This window comes from Gigantopelta aegis, chromosome 14, assembly GCF_016097555.1.
Source record: "Gigantopelta aegis isolate Gae_Host chromosome 14, Gae_host_genome, whole genome shotgun sequence".
NCBI classification, from domain to species: Eukaryota; Metazoa; Mollusca; class Gastropoda; order Neomphalida; family Peltospiridae; genus Gigantopelta; species Gigantopelta aegis.
This window is the reverse complement of record NC_054712.1, coordinates 19,675,760-19,698,502: the sequence shown is the minus strand read 5'-3', so window position 1 is coordinate 19,698,502 and position 22,743 is coordinate 19,675,760. Positions and strand designations below refer to the sequence as shown.

Here is a 22,743-nt window from a genome sequence, read left to right as displayed (position 1 = left end):
GAAGCAAAATGGTCCGCTTTCAGAACTAAAACATACAGGTTTATACATATGGAGTTTCTGGTGGTGCAAAAACAAAATAGAAAAAGGTCCACTTTGTTCATATTCGAACCCCCCACCCCAGGTCCAGATCACGCTACGCCCCTGGTCACATGTAAAAAGAACAGTTATACTGAGACAGTTCATGGGCCGGGACGTACATGTAGCTCAGTGGTAAAGCACTCGCCTGATGTGTGATCGATCTAGGATCGATTCCCGTCGGTGGGCCCATTGGGCTATATTTCTCGTTCCAGCCAGTGCTCTACAACTGGTATACCAAAGGCTGTGGTATGTACTATCCTGTCTGTGGGATGATGTATATAAAAGAACCATTGCTGCTAATCGAAAAAGAGTAGCCCATGAAGTGGCGATAGCGGGTTTCCTCCCTCAATATCTGTGTGGTCCATAACCATATGTCCGATGCCATATAACTGTAAATAAAATGTGTTGAGTGCGTCCTTCCAGAGATGGTTCATAACAGTATATTTGTTTTGTCTGCACACCTGTTGTTTCTCACTTTATGCCACTGGACAACACAGGGGATGAGACTAACTATGGCAGCAGGTGTTGCTGTCCTAGATACAGTGTCCACCTCAAGTTGCACAACTTGTTTTTGAGTTACACCGGCCTTAGTGGTGTCGTGGTTAAGCCATTGGACATAAGGCTGATAGGTACAGGGTTCACAGCCCGGTACCGGCTCCCACCCAGAGCAAGTTTTAACTACTCAGTGGGTAGGTGTAAGGCCACTACACCATCTTCTCTCACACTAACCAACTAACAACTAACCCTCTGTCTTGGACAGACAGCCCAGATAGCTGAGGTGTGGGCCCAGGACCGTGTTCTTGAACCTTAGTTGGATATAAGCACAAAAATAAGTTGAAACGAAATGAATCTTGAGTTACAGAATTTAAAAAAAAAAAATGGAATCAAAGACTGCATTAAATCTGTTCCTATCACGTACTGTCTTAGATGTAGTAGAGAAAGAAGGTTGTGTGACATGATATATAATGGTATGTTCCCTTAATTGAGTTTTCCCCTTTACTTACACAGCTTTTGATTTACATTATGATTATTTTGCAGTTTGTTCGCGAAAATCATCACTCGCTGTCTGAACTAAAGAACCATCCACCATTTCACCACCAGAAACGCTTGCAGCTGAGACGGCTTATCAATGAGTCTTATCACAACAAACCACTATTCCAAGATGGCCGCCTGCCAAATGTGATGGTAGAACCTGAGAAAACCAAAGTTGTCAGTTTCTTTAACGCTGGTTTTGTTGATGACACTGTTACAAGTAAGTACAAGTGTTGTAGGTGCTCATGTTTTGCAGTTAAAATTATTGGAGTTTTCTTTATTATGAAGTATCAAATGAAAAATTTACTTTTTCATACAAATTGCTTTTATTCAGATAAGATATGCATTTTTGTGGCTACTTTTTGTTAGTTAGTTTACATCTCAAGCTATGTAATTATGTTAAGAATACCTTTAGGATTATGAGTGAGACTACTGTTGAAAAAAACCGGAAATTAAATACTGCCTTTTTTGTTACGTTCTATATATAGGGAATAACTGGTTACTGCCGAGCTGCATTCGCTATTCTCACCTTCACAGGATAAAGCCGATATCTTAAGACAGTAACCAGTTATTTATTTTATTTTTGTGTACGCAAATAGAGTATCATTAACCTAGCAACCTATATTTTTGGTCAGTGACCAAAAATATGGCGATTTATCTAGTCATCATATCTTGCCAATGTATACAGTGATTGCAGGATAAATATGTATATTGGAATAATTAACAATAACAGTATTGAATATGGTTTGTCTTTTTTTACATTTCACCCTTATTGCTTTATTTCAGTGACAAAAGAAAATTCACCTTTTGAACCACCATCAATTTCTGCATCGGACAAAGTTGTCTTTGTGTTAGGAGATGCCCTGGATGCTAGTCAGATATGTAAGTGTTTCATGTGTATATTGGATGACATGCCACGCATAATGTGAGCCATTATAGTCATCTTGTCTCTCTGACCAACGGGTCAACTGAACGTTCACTTCTTAGCCCCTGTGTTTAGAGGAATTGAAATGTGGCAACTCCTACTCAAGGGTGTTAGTGTTCCACATGTGTATGTCTTGGGATTCCATACTACTATGTCAACAGCTGTAGTAGTTAATGATGGCAAATGATCACAATCGTCGTATATTCTAGCATTTCCTCAAGTTGTCTGAACAGAAAAATAGATAAAAAATTGGAAGTGTCATATTAAGTTATAGGGGAGTTTCGAGTAATAGTGGATCTTAGTAAAATGTGAACACTGTCGATCATTTTTCATTCTAGTGCCCTACTGATCCAACTGGAGGGGAGGACTACCAGTCCAACCGGAGGGGACTGTTGGTTTCATCTCTGTCCGTCCGTCTGTCTGTCTGTCTGTCTGTCTGTCTGTCTGTCTGTCTGTTAGTCTGTCTGTCTCACATATAGTTTTCCGGATGTTTTGAGTTTATCTTTATCATGTACTATTACAGATCGTGTTTGACTTTCTTTGTGCTTTACCCATTTTTGACAGAGTTATGGTCCTTGAATTGAACTTACGGTAGGCAATAAAAAATATATATTTCCGGACCGTTTTTTGTGCAATGCCTCAAGATATTGAGCTGAAATTTTGTATATAGCTTTACCATGTTCTGTTACAGATCAGGTTTACCATTCATGGTGATTTACCCATTTTTCCACTAATTTATCTCCCTTGAATTTAGGAGATATAACAATTTGTTGTACCCTGTACCGGCCTCGGTGGCGCAGTGGTTAAGTCATCAGACTACATGCTGGTAGGTACAGGGTTTACAGCCCAGTACCGGCTCCAACCCAGAGCAAGTTCTTAAGGGCTCAATGGGTAGGTGTAAAAAGGCCACTACACCCTCTTCTCTCTCACTAACCACTAACCAACTAACAACTAATTCACTGTCCTGGACAGACAGCTCAGATAGCTGAGGTGTGTTTGCCCAGAACAGTGTGTTTGAACCTTAATTGGATATAAGCACGAAAATAAGTTGCAATGACCAATGTGACCTGTAGGGGACATGTATTGCTGTAGCAGTACTCTGAAGGAAGGAAATGTTTTATTTAACGATGCACTCAACACATTTTATTTATGGTTATATGGTGTCAGATATAATATGGTTAAGGACCACACAGATATTGAGACAGGAAACCCGCTGCTGCCACTTCATGGGCTACTCTTTTCGATTAGCAGCAAGGGATCATCTATATGCACTATCCCACAGAAAGGGTAGTACATACCACAGCCTTTGATATACCAGTCGTGGTGCACTCCTGGAACGAGAAATAACCCAATGGGCCCACCGACGGGGATCGAACCCAGACCGACCGTGCATCGAGCGAGCGCTTTACCACTGGGCTACATCCCACTCCTGGAAGGATGAAATGGTCTTGTGTCGTGCTCGCATCAGTCATACATATTTGACACTTTCATTTGTTCTAATGATGACCGGCCTTGGTGGCGTCGTGGCAGGCCATCGGTCTACAGGCATGGAATTTTTAATCCAGATACCGACTCCAAACCCTGAGTGAGTGCTCCGCAAGGCTCAATGGGTAGGTGTAAACCACTTGCACCTACCAGTGATCCATAACTGGTTCAACAAAGGCCATGGTTTGTGCTATCCTGCCTGTGGGAAGCGCAAATAAAAGATCCCTTGCTGCCTGTCGTAAAAGAGTAGCCTATGTGGCGACAGCGGGTTTCCTCTAAAAAAAAAATCTGTGTGGTCCTTAACCATATGTCTGACGCCATATAACCGTAAATAAAATGTGTTGAGTGCGTCGTTAAATAAAACACTTCTTTCTTTGTTCTAATGAAGGAGCCTCTACCCCAGTGTGACCGCTGTCAGTGCACTCTGACAAATCACCACATCTTGGTGGAGTGTAATCATCTTAGACTGACGAGGAAAGATATGTTTGGTAGACAAAATGTGATTGAATCCTTTCCATTTCACCCTGATCTTATCTTGAAGTTTTTATGAGATGTTGATTTTTACTAGAAATTTTAATAGTTACCTGTAATAGTCTTATTCAGCATACCGTACTAGCACAACGACAATGCTATACGACCCTGAGCCATAATGTAGGAAGATAGAATCAAAAACAAGAATATACTGTCTGCCCATGTGCGGGGGTGTATGTTGTACATCTGGCAAGGGGAGATAATTCTGCAGTGTAGGTTATGACTCGGGGTCGGATAGCATTGTTGTTGTGCTAGTACTAGGTAAGTATGAATAATAATGAAAATTAAAAACAAATTTTCTAATATGCACATACTGTACTCAAAATTTTAATATACTTGTGATATTTATACTTTGCACAGTACAACACTGTGTTTTTAAATTGTTGATTATCAATTCATGGATTATTTTTCAATATTGTTTGACACCCAATGGCCAATGTACTTTTGTGCTGGGGTGTCGTTAAACATTCATTCATTCATCATTTGGGTAATATTCTCTATAAAGGGAGTGGGTTTAATGAATACAGGACAGAATATTATGTTGAGTATATCCTATAACTTATACTTGAGTGTATCCTATAAGACTAGTATCCTATAACTAATTTAAAAAGAATGGATTGAATTATTTTTTCACAGACTAGGACTTGACATATAAGTCGTGCAGCTTTTGCCGTTTTAATTTATGGCACCTTAATAAACGGTGTCAGCCATGTGATCAGCTTCTTTCTTGTTAATAGTTTAAAGTTTGTTTTGTTTAACGATACCACTAGAGCACATTGATTAATCAATCATCGGCTATGGGATGTCAAACATTTGGTAATTCTGACTCGTAAATCATCAGAGGAAACCCACTACATCTTTCCTAATGCAGCCAGGGATCTTTTATATGTATGCACTTTCCCACAGACAGGGTAGCACATACCATGTCCATTCATATACCAGTTGTGGTACACTGGCTGGAACAAGAAATAGCACAATGGGCCCACCGACGGGGATCGATCCCACACCGACTGTGCATCAAGTGAGCATTTTACCACTGTGCTACGTCCCACCCCTTTTTGTTAAGTCTCTGAACATTACAGATGTGGTGGGGCTTTAGTTACTCTCTGAGGGAACTAGAGAATCACTGATGACTTGATATTGTGTGAAAAGATTAATTTTCATTATTTATCCATGTTTTGTTTTCTTCTTCTCATAGCATCACCGCCTGAACCAAAGGAAGAACAAAAGGAAAAGGTGAACGAAACGGAAGCAGAAAAAGTGTTACCATGGAAACGGTCTTCACCACTTGATCCAGTGTCTTCACTGAGTTGTTTGACAATGCCAGACGACGAGCACCCGATAATGTCGTCGCGGCCCTCCTGGGCCAGTAACCCGGCCTACCACCACCTGACGGAGACAGGCTCACCCTATGCCTCCCCACAGAACACAATAAACGCAGATCCACCGAAAGACAGTCATACATCTGTGTTTGATGTCTTCCAGAATGGTGCCGCGAAGACCAATGACGATGATGACAACCAGGACGCCATTCCCGACCTGCCGACGCCATGGTCGCAGTGTGACGGGGTGGACGACGAGCCGATGACGTCGCGTGCCGTCGACAGCATGGGCGACAAGTCCAACAACTTGCTGCAGTCCAACCACAGCTTCATTCCACCCGCGCACCATGTCATCATTCCACACGACCACGACGCCAACATGCACAAGGTTGCGTCGTCTCTGGTGGGGCACGCCGCCTCAACGGAATCACCAAAACACTGGCAGCCTTTTGAGGTTGAAGGCTACAAAAAGAAACGGCTAGAGACGGAGATAATGATGGAGGAGATGGCCTACCAGGAGGGAGTGCAGTCGCGGGTAACCGAGTGGCTGCACGACAGTGACAAGAACGATGACCCTGTCAGGAAGGGTGGGCGTCTTCCGCAAATACAGCTCACTGACGACGAGAACATCACAGACGATGAAGATTCGGACTTTGACACACATTTATAATGACAGCACACACTAGAAATGTCTGCTTGCCACAGTAGTGCCTTTTTGTCAAATTGTACAATATGCTTCCTTAACCACATCTAGCAGTTTGACAAAATTATTAAAATCAAAAAGTATGTGTATATCCTAATATGTCTTTAAAATTGTGCTTTTGTGGAGATAGATGAGGGAATTTTTAAAAAGTTTTATTTTAATTATTACATGAAATGTTTTTAAAAGACATAGTGGATCCAATTTGCATGTTTTGGTTTGAACACAAGTTTGACATCAAACTGTACTAAGATGTTAAGATGTATTTAGCTGAAGGTACCTTTAGCTGTGTGTCTCCCTGATCCATTTTGATCCATTTATTGAAGTGATGCAATAAATTCCCCGTGAATTAGGTTGTTTGATTTGAGTGCTTGATGATCTGTGGTTGTGCCTGAAAAATATTATTTTAAATAAATATATCTACAGCAGTGAGTTTTAAATGCTCTCATCTCGGTAAAATAAAAACAGCCTTTGTTTTAAAGCAGTGTAATCAGTGTAATCAGTGAAATTAATATAATTTGTAAAATCTTTAGATGTTATATATACTATACCCAAACTTGGGGTGGGAAAAACGAATAAGTACCAATACTTACTGCTTTATTTGTAAAACCAATAGATTTAAAAGGACATTCCTGAGTTAGCTGCATTGTAAGATGTTTCCGACTAATAAAATATTTCTACAATTAAACTTACATATTAAATATATTTTCTTGTTTAGAATATCAGTGTCTGTATATTCAATGTGTTTCTGGTCATCTTAATATTTGTAAGAAGACCAAACAGGATTTTCTCTTCAAATAATTTTGTATGTACAATTTTTTTAATTTTAGGAAATAAAATGAAATTTAACCTAGTACAAATATTAGAACGATCAGAAACATGTTTAATATACAGCCACTAATATTTTATGCAGAAAAATATATTTGATATGTAAGTACATTCGTTAAAAAGTCTCTGTTAGTTGCAGCAAACTCATGAATGTCCCTTTAATAGAGCTTATCAGTAACAGAAATATAGTTACTATACTCAAAATAGGATCATAAATAATGTAAGAAATGCCGTTGTATAGTATGACAATTTTCAAAGTCGACAAATTATATTGACTCTTTTTAATACATGTGTACTAAGTATTAAAAACATGCACGATACAAAAGTGAACAAAGGAACAAAATTCTATTAAGAGAATTTCTTCAGTGAACTATTTGAGCTCATAAATCAATATAATTTTACACACGGCAGCAATTTAAGGAATATGATTGTTTTCCTCAAGCAAGTTAGTTTTTTTTTTTATGTCTGTATTTAAAACAAAAACAAGAACTGTATTGTTTTCTTCTTCTTTTTTTCAATGAACATTTTTATTTTTATTGTCTGTCTCAATATCATTTATTTTTACAATTTGTAAGTGTGTTATATTTTGATGCATGGACTTTGCTTTAAGCCTATTAGTACAAAGTGTGTTAAAAACGACCAATTGAAGCTTGTTTTAAACCAGTACCTACATGTATTAATTAAGTGTGAGACTACAGGAGACTACCACTGCATACTGTAAGCTAATCTGGTTCATTTTGGTTCGCTCCTATTTTTTGACAAATGAAGGTTACTAAAGTTTTCAGAATTAACTTCACAAAGAATAATGCTTAAAATAATATGCTACAAGCCATTTGTATTGTAAAAGAAATGAACCGGATTTTGAATTATGCAAATTGAACTATATTCTTAGATGTAATTTGCATAAAACATTTCAGAATTACATGTAACTTCACAATGAATAATGCTTAAAATAATATGCTACAAGCCATTTGTATGGTTAAAAAAATTAACCGGATTTTGAATTATGCAAATTGGAACTACATTTTTCTTACATATCCTATTCAACTAGGTTTAAGCAAATTTTTCAACTAGAAGTTATTTACAGCCATTGCACTTGTAGCTGACTTACGCGTCACAGACACATGATTGTCAGGTTAACGATACATCACAGTCTAATCGATTTCCATCGTGCTGTTTTTTTATTGGAAGTATGGCATTGGTGACCTGGTCATCACCTAGGAGTAGCCAATCGTATATGTCTTGAAATTGCTAACACACGTACGTGTGTAAACAAGTATGTGTTATCATAAATAACACATGGTGTTCTCACCAACGGGTGTGTAAGAAAATTAATTAGCATATGGGGTGTCCTCCAGTGTCTTTTGTGAGCTTTAGCCATCTTTGCTTCCTCGACCGGCCTCGGTGGCGTCGTGGTTAGGCCATCGGTCAACAGGCTGGTAGGTACTGGGTTCGGATCCCAGTCGAGGCTTGGGATTTTTAATCCAGATACCGACTCCAAACCCTGAGTGAGTGCTCCGCAAGGCTCAATGGGTAGGTGTAAACCACTTGCACCGACCAGTGATCCATAACTGGTTCAACAAAGGCCATGGTTTGTGCTATCCTGCCTGAGGGAAGCACAAATAAAAGATCCCATGCTGCTAATCGGAAGAGTAGCCCATGTAGTGGCGACAGCGGGTTTCCTCTCAAAATCTGTGTGGTCCTTTACCATATGTCTGACGCCATATAACCGTAAATAAAATGTGTTGAGTGCGTCGTTAAATAAAACATTTCTTTCTTTCTTTCTTTGCTTCCTCATTCAGTGCCTGTATTTAAAGAAAATAATTATTAAAAAAATCAAGTTTTTTTTTCACTATACAGTAAAGTACTCTTACAATGAACTGGAGGGGGCCATTACAGTTAGTTAGTTCATTGTACACATTTGCACAAGTATGTGGAAGATAAAACAGCAGGCCCGTATGAACTTTGGGAGTGTGTGTGTAGGGGGTGGGGGTGGTGGGCACTGACGGATCGGGTACAAAAACTATATCAGATTTTGGTTGCAATGGCAAAACATTAATGTGTAAAAAAAAAAACACGTGGGGGGGGGGGGGTACGTGCCCCCACACGTGCCCCCACACACACCCCAGTTCATACAGGCCTGAACAGGAGTTTACGATCAGTTCGTTCTGTGCAGTAGTTCATTCTAAGCGTGTTCATTACAAGTGTACGTTACTGTACTTTTTGTTTTGTTTTTGCAGATGCATGCAGTTATCTCCCAATTTTTTTATGAGTGTTCTTATTTGTGCAGTATTTTAGTAAATGTTCATTCATAGTTTGAATTTGAACAAAGGTTATGGGATATGACATTAGTATGTTAGTATAATAATTATGTTCTTTTCCACTATTTGTGCCTGAAATCAAATGGCGATTATATATGTTGCACCAGTATTGTTTAAATGTCCTGCGCTGTACCTGTATTTGAACATATTGTATAAGTACGATTATCATTCATACATGTATGTACATTACTGGTTTGGCAGCTTGGAAAACAATTACTTACATATACATGTATTTGTATTTTTGTTACCGTTTAGTTTTCCCAAAGTTTGGTATGTTCAGTGTTTTGTGTTAATGTGAACATGAATACGCAGTTTAAGCTGGACGTCAAACATTATTAAGAATTTGGCCAGAAAATCTTTTAAGTCAAATTCTGGTTTTAATTAGTCAAACAAATGTATAATGAAATTAAAGCTATTTAACGTTTCTTATTGATCTCTTGGTGTGTCGAAGGCCAAGGTGTCCAACAGAAATCTAATTAAAGTGAATCGGAGCAAATTGCTTTAATGTATTGTAACATATCAGAACAGCTTGGATACAGAAAAGAGCAGTGTGTGAAATGGTGGTCTCAGTGAACTAATAATTAAAGTGTAAAAGAGCCGTGTATGAAATGCTGGTCTCAATGAACTAATAATTCAAGTGTAAAAGAGCCATGTATGAAATGCTGGTCTCAATGAACTAATAATTAATGTGTGAAAGAGCAGTGTGTGAAATGCTGGTCTCAGTGAACTAATAATTATTGTGTGAAAGAGCCGTGTGTGAAATGCTGGTCTCAGTGAACTAATAATTATTGTGTGAAAGAGCCATGTGTGAAATGCTGGTCTCAGTGAACCAATAATTAATGTGTAAAAGAGCAGTGTGTGAAATGCTGGTCTCAGTGAACTAATAATTAATGTGTAAAAGAGCAGTGTGTGAAATGCTGGTCTCAGTGAACTAATAATTAATGTGTAAAAGAGCAGTGTGTGAAATGCTGGTCTCAGTGAACTAATAATTAATGTGTGTAAGAGCCGTGTGTGAAATGCTGGTCTCAGTGAACTAATAATTAATGTGTGAAAGAGCAGTATGTGAAATGGTGGTGTCAGTGAACTAATAATTAATGTGTGAAAGAGCAGTGTGTGAAATGCTGGTCTCAGTGAACTAATAATTAATGTGTAAAAGAGCAGTGTATGAAATAGTGGTCTCAGTGAACTAATAATTAAAGTGTAAAAGAGCCGTGTGTGAAATGGTGATCTCAATGAACTCATAATTAAAGTGTAAAAGAGCCGTGTATGAAATGGTGGTCTCAGTGAACTAATAATTAATGTGTAAAAGAGCAGTGTGTGAAATCGTGGTCTCAGTGAACTAATAATTAATGTGTGAAAGAGCAGTGTGTGTGAAATGGTGGTCTCAGTGAACTAATAATTAATGTGTGAAATGGTGGTCTCAGTGAACTAATAATTAATGTGTGTAAGAGCCGTATGTGAAATGGTGGTCTCAGTGAACTAATAATTAATGTGTGTAAGAGCCGTGTGTGAAATGCTGGTCTCGATGAACTAATGATTAAAGCAAATATGCAGACAAAACATATAGTGAAAATAGCAATAGAATGTCTCATCTGAACCATATGAAATGACCCTGTTGTATAATAATATGCTCAAAGTTAGGTTTCATCTATGCTGTGATGTTGTTAAGCATTCTTATTCATTTGTGCTTGGGCATCATCAAACATTCTTATTCGTTTGTACTGGGGCATCGTTAAACATTCTTATTCGTTTGTGCTGGGGCATCGTTAAACATTCTTATTTGTTTGTACTGGGGCATCGTCAAACATTCTTATTAATTTGTACTGGGGCATATTTAAACTTTCTATTCATTTGTGCTGGTTGTTTAAAATGAATTCCATCCAATAACCAACTTCAAAATGTTTGTCCTAGGTGATGTACATGCACATGTATTGTAGCATCCAGTGTTTTATCAGTTTAATGCTTTGGTGGCCATCACAAACTGCTCATGAGTGCCAGGTTTGCATCACCAGGATTGTTTGTCAGTACTTTTTAAAGGTTCAAAAACTACAAAGAACAATTGTGGGTACTAAATTGCATGTGCTCTGCCACCCGACTTTTAAGTTTTACACATGTGGGTTAGAGACTCGCAGTTGAAATCACTGTAGCTAATTAGTATACCACAATTTGGAGGTACTACTGGTCCTAAACCATTCCTCAAACCATGTCCAAACTAAATCTATTTTATAGGCCTCTTGAAAAACGGGGGCCAATTTCACAAACATCGTAAGTTTACATCTACGACTAGCAGATATACCGAGCATACATTTGCATGTGTTTGACATCTATTTCATGGAAAATAATTACACCATTAATGAAAATGGAGCATTTTAAGGACAAAAGAAAATTAAATATGTGTACTTTTTAACTATATTTGTTGTAATATAATGGAAATAAAAATTGCAGTTTAGTCGTAGATATACGTTTACATGCAAAACTAGGCTTATGATATTTTGTGAAATTGGGTCCTGGACTATAAATTGAGTAAAGTTAGGAATAAGGATGATTTCCTTACACTGCTTGTTGAGTTACAGGATATATACCATAAGAGATGAGTGATCTAGGTCAGTAGCTTTAATTATCCTGTTCATGACCTTCAAAGCATATACAGTGAAACCCCTCTGAACTGGACACCCTATGGACCAAGTCTGGTTTTAAGAAGTATCTGGTTTAGAGAGGTTAATTTCTGTACTGATTTTTGAAAAAGGACTGAAAAATTTCGGTTTTTGGGGGAATTCCGGTTTACAGAGGGTCCGGTTTTGAGAGGTTTCATTGTAATTGATAACCTGTTTGTTCTTTATGTATGTACTCTACATCAAGATTCACCTGACAGTGTTTCTTTTAGATGTATATAGACAAAAGACTCACAGTAATATATTGGACCAGGTGTAGTGTATGCGTGGAATTTAAAATAAATTTATGAGCCATGTGTATGAAAACAGGCTTATTATATGATTATTTTATTGAAATTCTCAGTACATGAAATTTAGATATTTACATAAGAGCATGAGATGCACGCCTAATCATACCAAAAGCATTATAGTTGAGATGTCTGTTATTTTAACACAATCATGTCTGGTCAGTTTCTAGTCAGTGATATTACTTGTATTTATACATTCTCACGCTGATCTCATTTCATAAGAGATAAGTAATTATTAATATTTTATTATATTAATACATACCCAGTATATTTATTATTGGCTATATTTTAAATAGAAGTAGAAGGTGAATATGGTCATTATATTCAAATATATATACAGTTGAATCTCGTTGGCTCGAACCCCATTGATGCTTCAGCAACCATTTAAGTGTAACTTGGGACTTCATTTATAGTTCGAACTTTGCAGGGTATTCGACCCTTCCAAGTCTTTCACAACAAGATTCTACTGTATATATATATATAACCAGAGGCAGGCACGTAGGAACGACTTTGGGAGTGGGGGGAATCGGGTACAACTCTATATCAGATTTTGGTTACAATGGCAAACATTAATATGTAAAAAGAAAAAAAAAGCTCACAAGTGGTGGTGGTGGTGGGGAGGGGGGGCATGTGCCCGGACCCCCGGTTCCTACGGGCCTGAGAGGGGGTTGTAGGATTCATCTCCATCCTTCTGTCCATCTGTCTGTCTGTCCATCTGTCTGTCCCACATAGTCTTCCTGATGTTCGTTTTCACAATGCCTCGAGATATTGAGCTGATATTTTGTGTATAGCTTTATCATGTACTGTTACAGATCAAGTTTGATTATCATGGCATATTACCCATTTTTTTCACAGAGTTATGGCCCTTGAATTTAGGAGATTCGGCCCAGTTGGTGACATCTATTGCTTTAGCAGTACTCTCAGAATGCTTTTTTTTTCTTTTTTAAAAAAAATACTTTAACATCCAGTAATCAGTGTGCCTGTATTATTTGATATTATTAATGACAAAGGTAACCAACTTATTTGAACCAGCATATTTTGATTGTAGAAGTTTGCTATTAAAACTGAAAATGTTGGTAAACACAACAAATAGTTCAGCAAGGAACATCTTCCAAATCTTTTCAAATGTATCGTACTGCATATATTATTGATACAGTGAAACCCCTCTAAACCGGACACCCTTGGAATTAATACAAATGTCCAGTATTAAGAGGGATCCAGTTTAGAGAGGTTAAGTTCTGTACTGGTTTTTACAAAGGGACTCTGTAAAACATCCGGTTTTGAGGGAATTCCAGTTTACAGAGGGTCCGGTCTTGAGAGGTTCACTGTACCTAGTCTCTGTATTATCTACTACCAGTACTACTGTGGTGATAGCCTGATCATATTCATCATTTTTCAAAGATCGTCCATTGTATATGATTATGGTCTAATTATTGATGTCTGTAACAAAATATTTTGGCACGTTTGTTTTTGGCTTCATACACAATAAATATAACTACCATATATTTATATGTTATACTTAATGGATCTTTTTACACTTTGAAGAATCTCTTTAAACTTTAACTTGATTTTTTCTACATTTATAGAAAATAAAAACATATTACTGTAGTAAACAATAATATCTTTCCAATGTGCAACAATTAGAATGTTAGAACCACCCCACCACCTGTAATCCGTTCACAGACAATTGTTTTTGACTTTACAAGATGTCATTATTTGAATAACATCTTTTTTTTTATCTCATCTAGCGAACAACAATTTGTTAAAATGCTGGACAATTTTAAGTTAGAACATTTTTATTTTGAGGGGTTTTTTTTTATCAGTTTTAAACAATTATACCTTCCAGTACCAAAAATAGATCTGACTTGCAGTTATGGTATGGTAAAATATTTGAAGCTGATTGTGTACGAGGCCAAAATAATTATGACAAAAAGTCCTGTTCTTGACTTGAACTTCCATTCCATTTGTTTTGTTTTGTTTTGTTTTGTTTTGTTTTGTTTGTTGTTGGCTTGAGCAATGGTTTTGTTAGGTGTGCTTTCACAGCAGCATCATTAAATAATTTTCATTAAATAAAGGCAAATTATGAATGAAATTTCTTTAAAGGTCTTTGGTGAAATAATTTTCTGATAGAGTTCTCCTCAAACATTTATTCCATAAACATACTCTTAACAGAGGGAACAGGAAGAACTATGTATGGTAATGTGTGCATAAATTTAACAATAAAAATGGCTGTAAAATAAAGTAAAATATATATTAATCGGTAGTGTTGCCTAATTTAAGCTCGTGTCAGTCATCTACCATGGTTGACTAATATTGAGGGGTTTTGTATTTTTACACCTTGCTTGCAATACTTGAAAATATGGTATTCACACTTAACTTGCTGACAGATGTAGCTGACATTTGAAAGTTGCTACAAAGACCACCTAAGGGTTCTACTAAAAGAGTGCTGTTCACATTAAAATAAAATGTAACCACGCCAGGTATATATCTGAAGTACCCTTTATAGATGTGGGTATTGTGCAAGGTGTTCTGTTTAGCAGATTCAATTGACTTTTAACAGAATGAGTGTACTAAAAATGAAATTCCCAGTACATACATATATATATATATATATATATATACAATCGTGGTCTTGAAAATATGAAAATTAGTAGCAAAAATATGTTATTGTCCACTAAAGATGAATACATATTTAACACTTTTTTCACATCAAATGTTGGACAAATTTTCTTTTGTACTTTTATTTTATTTAATTACCTTGATATGAATGTAGTTCTATTCTTTACAAATTGATCACTAGTACTTGACCATCGTCTGGTCATGGTATATCATTGTACACATTTATATTGATGGGTTTTTTATTGAAAAACATTTTATTGAATTAAAAACAAAATTTTACTCTAATGTCTTTCATAAATTGTACATTAAAAAGGAAACACCAACCAACCCACCATTTTTACTGATATATGAGTGCATGCTATTACATTTTTTTTTTTTTAAAGTTGGTCTTATCCAAAATAATAATTTTTGAAAATACACTTAGTCTCATAGCTAATTGTATTATTTTGACATAATGTGATTTAATTACATTGTACACATTTTATTGTTTCTTTTAAAGGCATAGTAGCACAGATATTGTTCTATTAAATTGCCAGTTAAATATCTGTTAATTTGTCCCTAAAATACTTTATTGAACCAGTTACTGATACATAGTCATCATTACTAAATGTTTGACAACCAATAGCCTATGATTAATAGATCAATGTGCTCTAGTGGTGTCGTTAAACAAAACAAACTTCTTTGATACTTTTAAATTGATATAATATTGGATTATGGTGGCACAGTTGCAAATAAACAAATATCACTTATTTTGGTTTAGTTAATGTATAAAATGGTAGCAAAATGGCTTGTACGTGCATTAACTACATGTACTACTAGCTGAAATTTAGGAATGTAGACCCAGTGGTGAAATTCAAGCTACGTGAAATCAATCAGGAACAACAGAAACGTGTTGGCAATACATTAGTGATGTTTTATATCCCATGTGATTATAAAAAATTGTTTTCTTTTATCCTCTGGTATTTCATAAAACTAACCTTTTAATTGGTGCAATTATGCCTTTAAGAAGCAAGTTTAACTCTCTTTTTTATCTATATTTATTATTAATTTAATGCTTGATTTTGGAAACAACAGGGTAATGCTTCGAATATTTTTAATATGGTAACATGTTTTTAAAGTTAAAGAGAAAAAGAGTTATATAATGCAGACTTATGCCAAAATATTAAATTATTAAGGACTAAATCTAAGCTATATTTTGTAATTTTAAATGTTATATAAGAAGTGTTTGTAATATTTGGTGAATTTATTGATGTATAGCAGTTACAAATTGTATAAAATCCCATAGGATAGAGAAGCGATTTTATACAAAATGTTTGACTGGTATATATTGATAAATTCACAACAACATAATAAACAATTCTTATAATTACAAATAGCACAACTTATTTAGTTAAAAATACATATAAATCAGTTTTCAACATCCTTTTTGTAATTATATACTTGTACTTTACAGTCAAACATCCTTATCTTCACTTCTGTTATCTGTTAAACTCAGAATATCTCAGGGTAGAGAAATGCTTCCATGGCATAATTTTCACTAACAACCATGTTTCTCTCGAGCCACGATTAGGCAAAATAATATATATTGCTGGCCTGGGGCCTAATTCACTAAACTCTTGCAACTTTGCGATCTCGCAGTGCAGTGCTAAAAGACTTGCAAAGAGGATGCTTTGTTGTCTAGCAGAGCCTAAGAGACCTTTGTGAATTAGGCCCCTGGTCAGCACACACGTCAGTTTTGACTCTGTGCATAAACCTTTTCCATGGTAGCTACAGTAGTGCCATCTATATACCGCCTCAACCAATAATATTGCGATGCACATTGACATTTTGGATCCAAATGAGGTTATTTGGGGACAATGTCGAAGTCCTAAAAGTTGCCATGGCGATACGGAAAATGCAGGAATTTTTTTTAGGATTCCAAGGTTAATGAGGGGCCACCATGGTCAATGAGGACCGAAAAAGAAGCACATCACCACATCAATTTTATAATTTTGGTTTGATTTTGCCTTATCTCAAGCACAGGTATCCCCAAACAATAAAAGACCGGCCATCGGTGGCGTTGTGCAGGCCATCGGTCTACAGGCTGGTAGGTACTGGGTTCGGATCCCAGTCGAGGCATGGGATTTTTAATCCAGATACCGACTCTAAACCCTGAGTGAGTGTTCCGCAAGGCTCATTGGGTAGGTGTAAACCACTTGCACCGACCAGTGATCCATAACTGGTTCAACAAAGGCCATGGTTTGTGCTATCCTGCCTGTGGGAAGCGCAAATAAAAGATCCCTTGCTGCCAATCGGAAGAGTAGCCCATGTAGTGGCGACAGTGGGTTTCCTCTCAAAATCTGTGTGGTCCTTAACCATATGTCTGACGCCATATAACCGTAATTAAAATGTGTTGAGTGCGTCGTTAAATAAAACATTCCTTTCTTTCCCCAAACAATAACGTCAGATATGTTATAGTAACGTTATATAATAAAGAGTATATATGTAACTATAGTATTTGTATTAGCGGTTTCTGTTTGGGGGTACCTGTGATCTCGAGCTATTTAGTTTGGTCCTTTCAACATGGAGATAAAGACAGTTTGACTGTATAATTATGTATTTAAAACTTCTCATTAACAAAATTATCAAACAATATTTTTATTACCAAAAATAGTTGACAAAATTATGATTATCTACCTCAGTGATTATCAAACTCATTGTATATGTTGATAAGTTTTTTGTGTCATTGTACTTCCAGTGATAAAAGACCACCAAAAAATGTTGGTCATAAAGATTGAAAATAAACATGACCTGTCACTCATTTCTTTTGGAGACTAGACAGTTCCAGCCCATGGAAATACAACTGTTTGAAACTCTATTGTTGGAGCGTGTATCAGACAAAAATTTTGTGTTTTGAAGTGTTCAGTGTCTCTGTTGCCAAGAGACATGAGTGATGGATTCTTTTTTTTGCCTACCCAAGTACATTTTTACTTTAAATTTGAAAAAAAAATCCCCAACATTTTATAAACTATTTACGTTAAAAAACAGAACAATATATTTCTAAAGTTTGCAGTCAAAATGGAATTCCAAACTCTTTTAAATATTTATAAAAACTCTTTTAAATATTTATAAATGTTTTACGATATATTGGTAAAATGATCTAAATGATAGAATGAATGAGAAAATAAATATACAGTGCTCATGTTTTAATGACATGTTGCAGCCATGTCAGTTGTCTTGTTTTTTTCTAAACATTGTTACATGTATTTGGTAGGCAAGAAACACAATACACACATGTAGTTGACTCAGTTGTCACTTTATGTGGGCTGTCATCATTATGTCGTCATGCTGCATTCTGCTTATTGATTAGACAGGTTTTCTTTTTTGTTAATGTATCCTCTTGGATTAACAGACCCAAATATAAGACAATTGGTGCAGAAATTGCTCTTTATTGTAAATAAACAAATTTAAAATGATCTGTGAAACTGTTTGTTTTTAATTCTTGACTTTATGACATGCTTCTTTTTAGCAGCAACCAGCCAGCCAGTTTTGGAGACATCTTAGCACTACAATATCATAAAACCACTGTCAGCTACGACGTCGGTACGAATAGGCCATATTTATAATCAACAATTAGTGTGGGTTTTCTTTTTTCTTTTTTTTTTGGAAAAGTTTAGAGGTATAATTACGGTAACAAAATTATATTTCATATTTTTAAAAGATGGACGTTTTAAAATGCGAGTTGCATGGATCCACTTTATTTGATTACTACCAGCAAGAAATGGGTGTGGCTCAATTAAGGTAGCATCCTAATGATCTTATTTTTTTAATAAAAATTAACACAGCACCACCCACCCAGACTGACCTATAGCCTGGTGGTGTAGTGTACTTGTCATTGGAGTCCAGTAATCTGGTAGTTGCCAGGTTCTTTCCCCAAGTGAGGTAATGGGAGATTAGTCATTCCAGTACAGACTCCCAACCAACATTTCCTGCAACATTGTCCCACCTACCAGGACCAGAGAAAAGCAGTCTGGCCTTCAGATGAACCCCTAAAGGAGTAGTCCATGAAGTAGTGACAGCGGGTTTCCTCTCAATATCTGTGTGGTCCTTAACCATGTCCGACGCCATATAACCAAAAATAAAATGTGTATCGTTAAATAAAACATTTCCTTCTGGCTCAGAGTGAATGCACCACTAGGATTAATGAGGAACTTTCACCTACTGTGCTGTTATTAGCAAGCCCATAAAGCAATATGTTTTGGTTGTCAGTTTACTGGCCTCGGTGGTGTTGTGGTTAAGCCATCGGACTACAGGCTGGTAGGTACAGGGTTCGCAGCCTGATACCGGCTCCCACCCAGAGCGAGTTTTAACAACTCAATGGGTAGGTGTAAGACCACTACACCCTCTTTCTCTCTCACTAACAACTAACCCTCTGTCCTGGACTAAAGGTTCATTGAGGGTGATCGATCCCAGCCATAAACAGGACAGTACAAACCATGGCATTTGATGTTAGTGGGCTATTGATTGGGACAAGAAAAAAGCTGAGTCAACCCCAGCCCTTGAAATTTATAATGACAATTGGTTCTGCCATCACAAAAAGTTATTGCAAAGTTGATCAGCAATGTCATATTTATCATGAGCTTTTTACTTTGTTATTATTTGTACTAAATTGCTATTGTAAGGACTACAATCCTACAACTCATCACACCTCAAGTGAGTGCTCTACCACTGAACTACAATCCTACAACCTAGGCGAGTGCTCTACCACTGAGCTACAACCCATCACGACCTAGGCGAGTGCTCTACCACTGAGCTACAACCCATCATGACCTAGGCGAGTGCTCTACCACTGAGCTACAACCCATCACGACCTAGGCGAGTGCTCTACCACTGAGCTACAACCCATCACGACCTAGGCGAGTGCTCTACCACTGAGCTACAACCCATCACGACCTACGCGAGTGCTCTACCACTGAACTACAATCCTACAACCTAGGCGAGTGCTCTACCACTGAACTACAATCCTACAACCTAGGCGAGTGCTCTACCACTGAACTACAATCCTACAACCTAGGCGAGTGCTCTACCACTGAACTACAATCCTACAACCTAGGCGAGTGCTCTACCACTGAGCTACAATCCATCACGACCTAGGCGAGTGCTCTACCACTGAGCTACAATCCTACAACCTAGGCGAGTGTTCTACCACTGAGCTACAATCCATCACGACCTAGGCGAGTGCTCTACCACTGAGCTACAATCCTACAACCTAGGCGAGTGCTCTACCACTGAGCTACAATCCTACAACCTAGGCGAGTGGTCTACCACTGAGCTACAATCCTACAACCTAGGCGACTGCTCTACCACTGACCTACAATCCTACAACCTAGGCGAGTGCTCTACCACTGAGCTACAATCCTACAATCTAGGCGAGTGCTCTACCACTGAGCTACAATCCTACAACCTAGGCGAGTGCTCTACCACTGAGCTACAATCCTACAACCTAGGCGAGTGCTCTACCACTGAGCTACAATCCATCATGACCGAGGCGAGTGCTCTACCACTGAGCTACAATCCTACAACCTAGGCGAGTGCTCTACCACTGAGCTACAATCCTACAACCTAGGCGAGTGCTCTACCACTGAGCTACAATCCTACAACCTAGGCGAGTGGTCTACCACTGAGCTACAATCCTACAACCTAGGCGAGTGGTCTACCACTGAGCTACAATCCTACAACCTAGGCGAGTGGTCTACCACTGAGCTACAATCCATCATGACCGAGGTGAGTGCTCTACCACTGAGCTACAATCTAGGCGAGTGGTCTACCACTGAGCTACAATCCTACAACCTAGGCGAGTGGTCTACCACTGAGCTACAATCCTACAACCTAGGCGAGTGGTCTACCACTGAGCTACAATCCTACAACCTAGGCGAGTGGTCTACCACTGAGCTACAATCCTACAACCTAGGTGAGTGGTCTACCACTGAGCTACAATCCTACAACCTAGGCGAGTGGTCTACCACTGAGTTACAACCCTACAACCTAGGCGAGTGGTCTACCACTGAGCTACAATCCTACAACCTAGGCGAGTGCTCTACCACTGAGCTACAATCCATCACGACCTAGGTGAGTGCTCTACCACTGAGCTACAATCCTACAACAGTGCTCTACCACTGAGCTACAATCCATCACGACCTAGGCGAGTGCTCTACCACTGAGCTACAATCCATCACGACCTAGGCAAGTGCTCTACCACTGAGCTACAATCCATCACGACCTAGGCGAATGCTCTACCACTGAGCTACAATCCTACAACCTAGGCGAGTGCTCTACCACTGAGCTACAATCCTACGACCTAGGCAAGTGCTCTACTACCACTGAGCTACAATCCTACAACCTAGGCGAGTGCTCTACCACTGAGCTACAATCCTACGACCTAGGCAAGTGCTCTACTACCACTGAGCTACATCCTGGTTTACATATTAAAGGAAACCATCAGACTTATATAATGCTATAAAGGTTGGGAGTCAGGTGTGATTTTTGTGAGTACCCAACTCCATACTGGTATATCAAAGATCATGGTATGTGCTATTTCCTCTCTGAAAATAGTGTACTATGTAATGTATTAAAATTCTCCAAAGTTATTTTAAAAATAGTATGGGTATTACACAAAGGTCTATGTCATGAATACGAAAAACCAAAACCAAAACCAAATCTCCACAAAGGTATTTTTTTTTTAATGCACTTGAAATTAAAAAATATATATAAAGGTTCATTTACAAAATACACTATATTGGTATAATTTTGGCAGAAAAAACCCATTAATATGCAGAGAAATAAATACATGTAGCTAGTATTCATTTAAATGTATATTTACAGCCATATTGTAAGAGCAGAATGTAAACATTTAAATGTAAAGAAAAGGTTCACAGCCAGAATGGGAGAGCTAACTGCTATTAAAATGTAAAGAATAAGAACACAGACACAATGGAAGAGCTAATTTGCTATTAAAATGTAAAGAATAAGTTCAGAGCAACAATGGTAAGCTAACTTGCTATTTAAATGTAAAGATTAAGTTCACAGCCACAATGGAAGAGCTAACTTACTATTTAAATGTAAAGAATAAGAACACAGACACAAAGGAAGAGCTAGCTTGCTATTTAAATGTAAAGAATAAGAACACAGACACAAAGGAAGAGCTAACTTGCTATTTAAATGTAAAGATTAAGTTCACAGCCACAATGGAAGAGCTAACTTACTATTTAAATGTAAAGATTAAGTTCACAGCCACAATGGAAGAGCTAGCTTGCTATTTAAATGTAAAGAATAAGAACACAGACACAAAGGAAGAGCTAACTTGCTACTAAAATATAAAGAATAAGATCACAGCCACAATGGAAGAGTTAACTGCTATTAAATATAAAGAATAAGTTCACAGCCATATTGAAAAAGCATCTACATTAAGTACTCACATAACAATAAGTAGTGCATTGGTTAAATATCAATAAATATTTTAAATAATGTATAATATTAATGCTGGTTTATATGAATTTCACATGAAAGCAAGGCATACATTTTGGCAAGATACATTCCATATTGTGCTTAAAGCTTCAAGCTAATCACCACCTCTTAAATAACATCATTTACTAATGCAAAACACAAACATAAGTACACTTTTAATAAAGTGACCATTTCTTATGCACAATTTTTCTTTTCATTTTAAGGTTGTCATAATAACCAAAATGATCCCAGAAAAAACCAAATTGCAAACAAGTTGTTCATCCATTAAATATTAAAGCAACAAACCTCAACAATCACAATAAGATAATTCTACTACAAACTATTTGTGTTTAAAACATCAAATGGACTGAAGTAACTAACTAACACACATAACAATGTCCTTTGAGACAATGGAGACTCCAGTGAACAAAACCCTATAGAAGATGTAAGTTTAACTTGGT

General features: G+C 37.3%; 1 protein-coding gene across 1 annotated transcript in view; it reads left to right on the top strand.

Annotated features, from left to right (window-relative positions):
* The window catches only part of LOC121387946 (sodium/hydrogen exchanger 3-like), a 55,035-nt gene extending 48,609 nt beyond the window's left edge, over positions 1–6,426 (top strand). Inside the window, exons 10-12 of the mRNA XM_041519132.1 lie at positions 1,117–1,330; positions 1,897–1,992; positions 5,250–6,426. Coding sequence (XP_041375066.1) covers positions 1,117–1,330; positions 1,897–1,992; positions 5,250–6,043 — 1,104 coding nt within the window. The 3' untranslated portion in view covers positions 6,044–6,426. The remainder of the gene's footprint in view (positions 1–1,116; positions 1,331–1,896; positions 1,993–5,249) is intronic.
* Positions 6,427–22,743: the final 16,317 nt, after the last annotated feature.